This window comes from Monodon monoceros, unplaced genomic scaffold (assembly GCF_005190385.1).
Source record: "Monodon monoceros isolate NGI ecotype Baffin Bay Population unplaced genomic scaffold, NGI_Narwhal_1 Super_Scaffold_4, whole genome shotgun sequence".
NCBI classification, from domain to species: domain Eukaryota; kingdom Metazoa; phylum Chordata; class Mammalia; order Artiodactyla; family Monodontidae; genus Monodon; species Monodon monoceros.
In genome coordinates, this window is record NW_021703781.1 from 17,834,877 (window position 1) to 17,847,337 (window position 12,461).

The 12,461-nt window shown below is 38.1% G+C and overlaps 1 protein-coding gene across 2 annotated transcripts in view; it reads right to left on the reverse strand.

Moving 5' to 3' along the window:
- CTNNA3 (catenin alpha 3) overlaps positions 1–12,461 on the reverse strand; it is a 1,596,010-nt gene that overhangs the window by 738,930 nt on the left and 844,619 nt on the right. For both annotated transcript variants that reach the window (XM_029245645.1, XM_029245646.1), the window contains exon 8: positions 3,723–3,803. In XM_029245645.1, the coding sequence (XP_029101478.1) occupies positions 3,723–3,803 (81 nt within the window). The remainder of the gene's footprint in view (positions 1–3,722; positions 3,804–12,461) is intronic.

A 12,461-nucleotide genomic window follows, 5' to 3' on the forward strand; every position in this document is an offset into this window, starting at 1 on the left:
AATCTAGAAACAATAAATGCTGGAGAGGGTATGGAGAAAAGGGAATCCTCTTGCACTGTTGGTGGGAATGTAAATTGATACAGCCACTGTGGAGAACAGTATGGAGGTTCCTTATAAAACTACAAATAGAACTACCATATGACCCAGCAATCCCACTCCTGGGCATATACCCTGAGAAAACCATAATTCAAAAAGAGTCATGTACCGCAATGCTCACTGCAGCTGTATTTACAATAGCCAGGACATGGAAGCAACCTAAGTGTCCATCGACAGATGAATGGATAAAGAAGATGTGGCACATATATACAATGGAATATAACTCAGCCATAAAAAGAAACGAAATTGAGTTATTTGTAGCGAGGTGGAGGGACCCAGAACCTGTCATACAGAGTGAAGTAAGTCAGAAAGAGAAAAACAAATACCATATGCTTACACATATATATGGGATCTAAAAAAAAAAAAAAATAAGGTTCTGAAGAACCTAGGGATAGAACAGGAATAAAGACTCAGACGTAGAGAATGGACTTGAGGACACGGGGAGGGGGAAGGGTAAGCTGGGACGAACTGAGAGAGTGGCATGGACTTATATATACTACGAAATGTAAAACAGCTAGTGGGAAGCAGCCACATAGAACAGGGAGATCAGCTCTGTGCTTTGTAACCACCTAGAGGGGTGGGACAGGGAAGGTGGGAGGGAGACGCAAGAGGGAGGAGATATCGGGATATATGTATATGTGTAACTGATTCACTTTGTTATAAAACAGAAACTAAGACACCATCGTAAAGCAATTATATCCAATAAAGATGTTAAAAAAATAAAGTTTATAGCAAAACTAAAAAAAAAAGAAGAAAAATTATGAGGATTAAGTTGGTGCCAAATTATAGAAATTCTGAAACACAATGCCAAGGACTTTTGTCTTTGCTCTCTAGTGCAACAAGCAATGAAATCACAGAGCAAGAAAAGACAAATTGTTTATTTGAAATAAAAAAACAGTAAATCTCCTGTAGGACATTCATGTTATTACCCCAAAATGTATAATTTGCTTTTTCCCAGCTATGTTGAAGAAATCTATCTCATTCCTCACAGATGAAGTCCATTGATTCTCTGAGCTAAAATGTTTCTGTGCTGCCAATGGACAGGCCATGGGTAAGCAAAGGAATTAAGATGAATGAGCAGGGAGACAGGCTTTGTTTGCTTGTTTTTTTCCTACTAAAAACAAGCAAACAAACACAGATCTAGAACAAGAAAAGAACATTAAATATTCCAATGAAAAACACTGTAAGGATAGGGACTTTCTCCTTCCTCTGTAAAAAGTACAGTATATACAGGATGCTCAAAACAGACTGCTTAATAAATTTTGCAAGAAGAGGTGGAGATGACTCATGTTGTTTAAACTAGTCTGTATTATTGCCACAAGCATAAACATCAGGATGGAAAATTAAGTTCTTGGGAAGGCAAGTGAGGATACTGAGAACAAATCAAAGCAACTACCTCAACTCACACTGAAGACCATGGATGTCTCCAAAGACAGCTCCTAACAATCCCATCTTCCCATATACACATGCCACTCTTCCCATAAGAGATAGTGCTTTCACTTCCTCCTGTTGACCTGGAGCAGGGTTTGTAGTATGCTGATCTATAGAATGCAGAGGCAAAAGCATCCTAGTGACTTTGGAGCTCAGGCACTAAGAAAGCCTGTCAACTTCCATCTCTCCTTTCTTGGAGCCTTGAACCAATGTGTAAGAAATGCAGCCTCCCCTGACAGAGAGAAAAGCCACATGAATGGGGGCCTTAGGGGATTAGACACCACGTGGAGAGAGAGAAAAAGAAGAACTGAGGCCTCAAATACTAAGCCCTGAACCCAGACACCATTTGAACTACCACTACCTACGAGACCACAAGTGAAAATACTACAGAAATGGACTCCCTAACAGCCCCACCTGCACCCCAGCCAACCTATGGAATCATGAAACAGTAAAATGGTTGCTGTTGTTTATAGTGGTTTGTTAATAAGCAGCAGTACTTAACCAAAAAAATGAAGACGTGACCTGTGAGACCACAGGGAAGTTTCATAACTCTGGAACACAGTAGTTCTCTAGGAGCTAGAAACATCCTCTTACTACGAAGAAAAGTATTAGCAACCCCCTTGCTGTTTCTCTGTCTCACTGATGATGTGAGGTGGAAATCAGAGTAGGGTTGCAAGATGAAATACAAGATTCTTGGTTAAATTTGAATTTCAGATCAACGCAACTATATTTTATACGTAATTATGTTCCCATGCAATATCTGTTTGCTGTTAATCTGAAATTCAAATTTAACTGGTCATCCTGTACTTTGATTTGCTAAATCTGGTAATCCTACACACAAAGGATTGCTTTACTTTAACTTTTTTTTTAAGAAAAATAATTATTCCAAAAGCTTTGGAGGTCTAAATGTACATCAGGTCTTTGTGCATAGCTTTGTTGAAGGGAATCTAGAGGGATGAGACCAGAATAAAAGACACAGTTGTTAACAGCTCATAGTAACAACTTTTCCAAGTCCTGGGAGGAGCAGATGGGGTAGAAATACTGAAGAAGGCAGAGAATGAAAGTAGTATAACTAACAGGGAGGACAGTCCTGAGGGTGAGAGTTCCTGAAGTGGGTGTAGGTTATGAGTGGATGTAGGTTCAGTCCCCTTCCTCCTTAGGTGGGTCACCTCACTACACTAACCTGCTTTCTCATCTGCATCATAAGACAGGTTGTGCTAAGTTCCTTCCAACTCTTACATTCCATGATTTTAAGTGCTGACAGTAGAAACAGAATTCCCATTAAGGCCATAAAGTTGAGAAGTTGGAATTTTCCCAGCCTTCAAAATTGTGCTTTTACACAGCTAATATTACCTGGCTGGGGATCCCTATTTATTCCACTTCCAAATCTACTTCTGAATTAAAAGATTGCTCAGGCCACTTTACTAAATCTTCCCGTTAAACTACAATAATATATTGCATTAATAGTTTATGGTTGAAAAGTTTTTGCCCCACTTTTATGTGTTGATAGTGACCAAGTTAAAGCTGTACATGAAAAAGAACTCCGGTTATTAAATAGTGGAAAGGAATGGAAAGCAAAGGTCTTTGAAAATAGCTAAATCTTCATATTTCTGGAGGAAAAAATTTCAACTTGTGGCATAACACTAGACTTCTAAATTATTTAATGAAATCCTTTCTAATCCTATGTTCCTGATGACCTAAGGTTAAAAGTAGCCTTAACTTAAACAGAAACTAATTTTTGAAGCATCCTGGCAAGAGTTAGAAGGGGAAATTGGTAGGGTCTCTGAATTGCTAGCTGTTTGCTCTAAGCATTTGGATAATAAACTCAGTTTTTAATGTAATAGAATCAATTTACCAACATTCTCTAAAAATTTACTATGTACCAGGCACTCAGAGGCATTTCAGCCCTATCGTGTATTATTAATTCCATGTTACAGGTTCAGAGAGGCTCAGAAAGGTGCAATCTGTTCCTGAGGTCACACAGATGATGATGGCAGGGCCAGCATTTGAATGTAACTCTGCCTAATATTAAGTCCCTTTCTTCTATCTTACGTTTGCCACAAAAACAGCTGAGGTACGTAAATGTGGAAAGTATATATTTATTGTTCTTGTTTTGTGTTCTAAATTAATTTAAAAAGGAGAAAAAAAGGTTCCTTTTGCTTGGTGTTTGTCTCCACGTTTCTCTCCTCACTCACCTGTCTGCGAAGGTCTCTTGTCTTCTTGCACATGTTTTCTATTGCAATATTCAAGGTATTACTCCTTTCCTTTTTTCCAGTCTGCAAGGGAGAAAAAAAAAGTGGCATAAGCAATGGTATCAAATTACTCTTTATCGCTTAGCAATTTGCTTTCTAAATTTCCTGAAAATAACAGCTTGAAAATTCAAGAATAGGTCTCAAAACTGCTATGATATTGCATATGATTCATGAGTACTTCACTTAAGAGTAAGTCAAATGCTGATTAAAGTTCACATTATTTTCTTCTTTAAGCTTTTGTAATATTTATGATATAGTGCTGGGCTGCATTCAGTATGGCAGTAGGCAGAGCATTATCTCCAAGAAACCCTGATCTTCACTCTTTACAAGTCGACTCTTCAACCACTAAGCATGCAATTAGCTTAAAAGCATTAGATGCCCAATTTGTCAACTTCTGTGGGAGTTTCTGAAGTCATTTTCATGGTGTATTGTGTAAGTTATGCAGAGCCATATTGGAGCTTTGCTAACACTAAATAAAATATGCAGTGCAAATTCATACAATTTGCAAAAGTTGACCACAATTTTAGCTGACAATATTCCAAGAACAAATTGTTTCAAGTAAAAACTGGACGCTGTTTTTGGCTCTTTGAGATAATTTGTGCAACACCTTTAAGCAGAACAGTTCTCTCTGTTATATCCTTAACCTAAATCTTTAGGCTATTAATCACACTGAGAGTCACCTTGGTTGGTATTTTCTACATATTACTTTTGTGGGAGACAACTGAATTGAATCTAATCATACTTTTTCAGTGATACCTTATATAAAAGAGATTGAAAAAAATCATTATGCGATTCACCTCCAGGAATATTGCTACCATTTAAAATAATAAACTGAAAGAGCTCTTTAGAGGAGAACCTGAAAATCAGGAAGGCAAGTTTTAAGCAGCTGATACCTGAGGGAGTTTATAGCATGGACTCTGTGAAGAGGGACATTGAAACAAAGTATAGACCATTAGGCAGCATGCCATACACTACTCCCAATGGCTAAACTCACACATAAATCCATACCTTCAAGTGGAAAGACTCCTTTACAAGAAATTCAAGACCATCTATTCTCTATCCTAATCTATGTTTTTAGTCCTATCTTCTGCCACCTCTTCTCAAGTACTGTCCTTTACAGTAACAATATTTCTATACATTTCTATCTCTTCTCCCAAGTTCTTACATATAATGTACCTTTGACTACAGCAAGTGTCTCCCAAAATAACTCCCTATTAAAATCCTACCTGTTTCTCAATGGTTTCCATGCAGAGTTATCCCCAACAACTCTGCTCAAAAGTAAACCCTCACCTCTCCTTTTCCAATAGCGTTTTGAAAATTTCCTAAAATGCTCATTTAGTTTCGTACATGCTCATCACCTTTACGATATTGTTAAAATCTTGATGTTGGCAAGTATATCTTAATTTTTTTTATTCCTGAAAGTAACATGTATAGAACTTATTAAATAGTGTTGACTAGTTTATAAGTGAACAACTTGATTCAAAACACAACATAGTTTTACTAAGAACCTACTAGATTCTGGAAGAGATTTTAGCATCTGCTCAAGGCACAGCTAAATCATCTATTAGCTGAGGTTGCTGGTACCCACCTAAACTTCAGTTAGACCTAGTTTTTCTCAGCAGTAGCATTAATGATATTTATGACTGGAAAGTCACCATCATCTGAGCCCATTCTGTACACGGCAAGATGTGTGGCATCCATGGACCCCTGTCTACTAAATTCCAATAACAATGCCCAGGCACTATGAAAGACAAAAATTGACCCCATGCATCTCCAGATACCTCCTAAGGGGAAACATAGTAGAGGGCTATTAAGTCCTTTACCACATTTTCTTTTTGAGAGTGAGTGTGCAATGTGTGCATGATGGAGACTGTGTCTAGTGAAGGAAGCAGGGAGAAGAGGAAGGGAGGAATAGGAAAGAGAAATAAAATTCTGAATGTCATGGTAATAAAACAATGGTAGCAATTACTCGGATTGCCACCGATACACAACGGGCTGTACGACAGGTTCTCATTTTACCTAAAGAATCTATCCCTTATTCTCCAGTTTAAGGCACTGGTAGCTCTTGGTTTTCTCTTTCCACTTCACAAAAGCAGAGACAGTTCAAAGGAGGCAGGAGTAGGACAGACAAAAAGACACTTCCCACCCCCAACACACACAAAGCATCAGGAATAATATGAAAGACTTCTGTTGCGTTGGTCGTAAAAACTCAATAGTTTCTGTGATGTGATTCATCAAACAACTAAAAGATGTCAACCTTCGCAGAGCTAACAGCAATGGCACAGAAAACTTTAATAAAGGATGACAGGGGGTGACAGCATGAAGAGATTAAACAAGGACTATAAAGATGATTTCCTAATTTCTACACAGAGCTTCACCCTAGTTTAAAAGGTTTCATTGGGTCAAAGACATTTTGTTCTCCAGGTAATAAAAGAAAGTCACTATCATTTCAAGAAGTATAGTTTTCCCTTCTCTCTTCCCTGCCTCTCCGCTTCCCTTCCCCACCTTTCTTTTTTTTTTCACCCCCAGAGTTTTACTGGGTCCTTGCTCTATTTATCCAGATGTATTTGGCTCAGTCAAGCCATTTTATGCCTTTTTATTACTTTCGCATGGCATAAAAATAAATAAAGCAAGGAGAAATAGCCCCATCCTGCTTAAAAGCCCTCATTACTTCTGTTTTCAAAGCCTTAACAAATCATCAAGCAATGAGCTAGGACTGAAGGTGAATTCTGTGTGCTGAGGTAGGGGACAAAAAGGGCAGGATATTAAAACATAGCCACAGATAACAGTCAGAGCCTGCCTACATTTGCTCAGAAGAGAAGATGCTCCTCAAAGGAAGCCTTAACAGAAGCCATCATTAGGTCAGCATAGCCCTGCTAATGGAAAAGGTACCACTTACAGTAAAGGGCGGGGGCAAAAGAACTCAGAAAACACGGTACAGATCAGCACTGTATAGGGAAAGCACTCACATTCTTCATCAGTAAATAAACTGCCAGGAAAGGCTATATTGAAAAGAACAGTTCTGAGTATAGACTTCATTCAATGAAATCTCATTAAAACTATTATTGAATATTATAAAAACTGTCCCAATGTGATCTAGACTTATAATCTCAACTATGAGTCTTCCCATGAATTCTGCCTCACCATTGCTCCCATATAACTATCACAGTTAACGGCACTCTCTCATGTGGTTCCCTAAAGCTGCCCACACGTTTGGAAAAAGTCACTTTATAAATAAACTCTTCTTGAGTTATCTGAATTTGAGTGTTCCATCTGTTTCCTGCTGGGACCCTGCTGGATAACTTTCTAATACTGGGCTGTCCAATATGATAGCTACTGGTCATATGTGGCTATTCAAATTTAAATGTAAATTAATTAAAATTAAATAGCATTAAAAATTCAATTCCTCAGTTTCTTAATTTAAAGTGAGCAATGGCCACGTGTCTAGTGGCTACTATACTGTACAGCACAGATACAGAATACTTATCTCAGAAAGATGGATTAAACAGCACTGTTCTAAAACATATCTTTGTTTATTCAAATGTACAATGAGTTCCTACTTTTACATAAGTCACCTTTTATTTGAGAATAAAATAATGAGCAAGAAAAAAACAAAATCCCAACCCTCAAGATGTTTAGTAAAGAAAATCGAGATCTAATTCTGTCCCTTTTTTGTTCTGAAAATCTTCACTCTATTCCCATTGCTAATGGAATTAAGAACAAACTCTTGATCATAGTGTTCAAGGCCCCACAGGATCTACCCCCATATTTACTCATCAAACATTAATGAGATACCTTAATGGATCTTTTATTTTTTAGGCTATACAATCACAACTTGGGAACTCACAACAGGTGAGTGACAGATCTTTATTTCAAACACATCAGTCTGGCTGGAGTCTGCACAATGTATTCGAGGAGATTAAGAACAGAGACATGCCAAAGAGTTAGACAGTTCCAGCAACAGCCCACAGGAGAGATGAAAAGTGTGAAAATTCATGCAATGGCAGTCATGAAACCAAGCAGGACCCTGTGGGGCTCCTGGGCACAGAAGCTTTTCTGTGTCCCCTGTTTCTTGTTTCTAGGGAATAGATTCCAGCCTCTGTGAGTTGCCCTGATTTCCCAAGGGCAGATTCAAACAGTTGCTAATCAGGGAAGGGATGTGATGCAGAGACAAGGGAGGAGCAGTCAAGAAACAATAGTGCAGCCTTGGGGCAGGGCCCTGGTTCCCTCTCAAGGGATACATATAACATCTTTCAGCTCTTCTGCAGAACTAAAACCCCTACCAAAGGGAAGATGTTCCGCAGAGAAGGTCACAGTTTGATAACCTAGAGAAACTCATCAGGAGACCACCTGAGGCCAGATTAAAGGAACCAGAGAAGCTCATTAGGAGACCATGTGAGGCCAGATTAAAGGAGTGCAGGCCCTGCACACACCCTGATCCTTAGCAGCAACTCTGCCCTTGGACCATTGCTATAAACCTCCTCACCAAATCCCTCTGGGTTGGGACACACGGTTTTGAGAGGCACAAGCCCACTGTGGCCCCCTTTGCCTGGCCAAATAAAGCTCTTCTTTTCTACTCCACCCAAAACTCTTGTCTCCAAGATGAGATTCAGCACTGGTGCACAGAGGCTGAGTTTTCAGCATCAGTCAGGATGAAGATGATAGACTTAAGGACTCTGAATGAGTAATCTGGGTAGGATGACACTGACAGATGTTGGCGGGTGAAGAAGAGAGAACAATCTCTCTCACTAGACTTTACAGTCCTTGAGGGAGAGAAACTTTGCACATGTAATTTATCCCTCATAGCGTCCAGCACAGTGCTTGGCACACAGTAGGAGCTCAGAAGTTATTTGTTGAGTAAATAGAGGAAAGAAAGATTGGATAATCTTTGGCAAATCTCATAACATTTCTAGACCTTATTTTTCACACCCACAAAATGAAGATTTGCCCCAAATTGTTCCCATATTTCTAACTCACATTCTATGAAAGGGCCATGTTCTCTTTTAAAAATTATAGAATAATCTGTTACTTTTTTTGTACAATATCTTGCATAAACAGCTGTTAAAAATGTGTTGGAAACATTCATCCATAATATAAATCTGCGTTGGTACAAATAAAAGAAGACTTTTGAACTAGGAAGGCCACGATGCTGACCTTACAAAAACTAGGAAGTCTCAAATACTAAGGCATGAGGTTTAAAGCAAATGAAAATTTATCTAATTCACAGTCAAAACAAAATGTTACCAGGGCAGAGAGGAGCTCTGTATGGAGTTTAAAAAGCAAGAAAAAAATGTTTTTGTTGTTATTTTGTTATGTTTTCTTTTTGTTTTTTAAATGTGTGCCATTTTATTCAACCTTTTAAAGTGACACAGTTCCCTTTAAATGGGAAATCTTTATTTCATGGTAAGTATGAATTATGATGCCCTTAAATTAGTTCCTCTCTACAGAAATAGCTTTAAAAATATTTTATGTTTAACACACAGCAGAGGCACAGATTCTAGTCCACATTTTTCGGGCATGAAAGACATACAAATAGACGAACATAAATGAAAAATGAATTATCTTCTAGACTGCCACTGTACTGAGTGGCATGTCAGGAAAACTTCTTAACATGGTATCCTAGAAAATCTTTCTGAATCAAGGTTTGCGCTATGAAAGTGAAATTAAGATAAACAAAAAATTAACTCTGAGATTTGAAATAAGGTTTTTAAAAATCAGTTTATAAGAACAGAATGATTTAGCTAACAAGGGAAACAGGCTGAACATTTCAAGTGTCTTGAACTTTCATATCTTTTGGGAAAGTACAATGCCACCCCAAGTAGCTGCCTGCTGGGGTGGAACCAGAAGTCAGTGAGTGGGAACCAACTTTGTCCAATGTCTGCCACAGCTAAGTATTTTACAGGTATCTCCTCAAATGCCATTCGCCATAACTCTTCACACATTTGCGCATGAAGACACTGAAGCTCAGTAAGTTTAAATACTTACCCCAGGGGGAAACATAGTAAGTGGTAGGATCAAACTGAACTGAGTCTAGTCTCATACTTTATCTACCATACTTGAATGAGCAGTAACTTAAGCCCAAATTAATGTTTTATATAAGTTTATATCTTAAAAATAATGAGCAGAGTAGCATAGAAGTTTGTGGAGTCAGTTAAAATTGTTTGAATCTGTGGCTTGATGGCTTTGTGTCCTTGGACAATTAATCTCTCAAAGTTTTAGATTCCTTACCAATAAAAGGAAGATAATATAGCAATTATATCATAGGGTTACTGTAAGAAATAAAGAGATGAAGGATGTACAAGTTACAGCAAACAGTAAGGGCTCAAGACATGTCAGCAGTTATTACTGTACTTATCAAGAATGGCACCATTGTTACTAACACTTGCATTTCCTCAACTACACCAGCCAGCTGATTTCCCTATGCTTTTCAAAACACTAAACCATTATCTTGGAATGCCCTAATCAGTTCTCTTTCAACAGGAAATTTCTTAATTCATAACTCAAATTCAGTCCAAGCACCTCAGTCATCTTTTCTGACTCTCCTCAATCTAAACTGCACAATAAAAAAAAATAACACATAAAAATAAAAACCCCTCTCATCTCTTTTTCCACTAATTTCTCCACATATTTTAATTATAGTACCTGTGAAACTTCTTGTCATCTTTTATTTACACTCTGACTCATCTTTTAAATTGCCAAGTCTGTAATCTTAGTATCTACTCAGTGTTTGGCACTCAGTTAATGGCTGTGGATGAAATACATAGATGGAAAAATGGTTAACCACATTTTTATTATAGTAAATAATAATCAATAGTTTTATTAATAAATAGTTTTATCTTTTTTTTAAAGTAATTAACAATCATCCTGTTAGTTGTCAAATATTTTATTCAATCAGTGTTTTTGTTCAAAGACTATTACCATTACTCCTTACAAGGAGGTACAACATAAACTTGGTGTGAGGATGAAACTAATATGTGGATCAGAAAATGGGAGTTTTGAAATAAGCAACCTGTGTGACCTTAACTCAGTGGAACCCCCTCTCTTGTCCTTATTCTTCACATCTGTAAAAGAAGGCCATGAGGGGCTTCCCTGGTGGCGCAGTGGTTGAGAATCTGCCTGCTAACGCAGGGGACATGGGTTTGAGCCCTGGTCTGGGAGGAACCCACATGCCGCGGAGCAACTAGGCCCGTGAGCCACAACTACTGAGCCTGTGCGTCTGGAGCCTGTGCTCTGCAACAAGAGAGGCCGCGATAGAGGCCTGCACACCGCGATGAAGAGTGGCCCCCACTTGCCACAACTAGAGAAAGCCCTTGCACAGAAACGAAGACGCAACACAGCAAAAATAAATAAATAAATTAAAAAAAAAAAAAAAAAAGGCCATGAGACTAAATGATCTCCAGAGTCCCTCCCAGCTCTTGGAACAAGAGGTGCTAGAGTTCTCTGTTGATATATAGTCCAGTAAGTGTCTAGTCAAGCACTGAGAACATGACACTGCAGCCTGGTGCATGTGTTCTCAGACCAGAGATGCCTATGCCAGATCCCATGATTTCAACAGATATACCCCAAGCACGACAGAAACATCTGTGGGTTTGCACTGCAATAACATCCAAATTGTTTTACTGGTGATGTTCCTCACCTCCTTTAAATCTCAGAGATGGATATAAACCATGGCCTTCTCCTTTAACGATGTTGCCATGGAAAATCAGTCATACATATGTGCAAGCGCAGAAGCAAAGATCCACTCCAGTAACCAACAGGTAACTTTGAAAGTGACTGGAAGAGTCAGGAGTAACCTGATACTTTGTTTTCGAAAATCACTGGCCCTTTCGCTCACTGTTCTCACTTCACGCTGTTTTGTGATAACTTGTCTCAATCCCCGCCTCCCACTTTTCCTCTTGCTGCTAGCGTTTATTGTCCTCCACTCAAGCCCAGCAAACTCTGGAACTGACACTGTTCTTAATAAAAAGAAATTGAAAAAATAGTTTATTAATTTCAGTGATTCAGCATTCACCTAAATTTGCTGTGACCCCTGCTTGAATGGGTTTCAGATCTTGCCAGCTCCTAGGTCAGTGACTATTCCTATAAGTCACACTACGGTTACTATTAAATAAAAGGAGTAGGTTCAAAATTGAAGGTTTTACTTAGGTTCAGAGTAGAATCCAAGGATACTGTATACATTAAAGGTACCTAAATGCATGTCTCAGGTTCATGCAGTGAAAATACAAAATACAAATAATCAAGGTATTTAACCATATTTCCATCTTTTATGTTAAATTTTTTGTCATTTCTTTTATAAAGTGATGGCTTGGTTATTTAATGGTAGCATAACATTTTTATTTGACATAGCAAAATAACAGAAAACCTGTCAGTCTCACAGGTTGTGTGTGTATGTGCATGTGTTTTGTTTCTGTTTAAATAAATACAAAGCTTTGCGAATTAATGCTTTAAAAAATGAAATAAGAAATCTGTCTAATCTCACAATCAAAATTGACTAAATCAGTTAGTGGTGCTGCTGATGTATAAACAGATTGAAATAATTTCTGTGCTTTTGAAACTGAACCTATTTTCTCCGCTTGTTCAGGACTTTTTATCAATTGCATTGCATTTAAATCAATTGCATTGATTTAAAAATAGCATTTGTGTTAAACTGCTTTTAAAAGTTGGTATAATAGTGGAATCAGA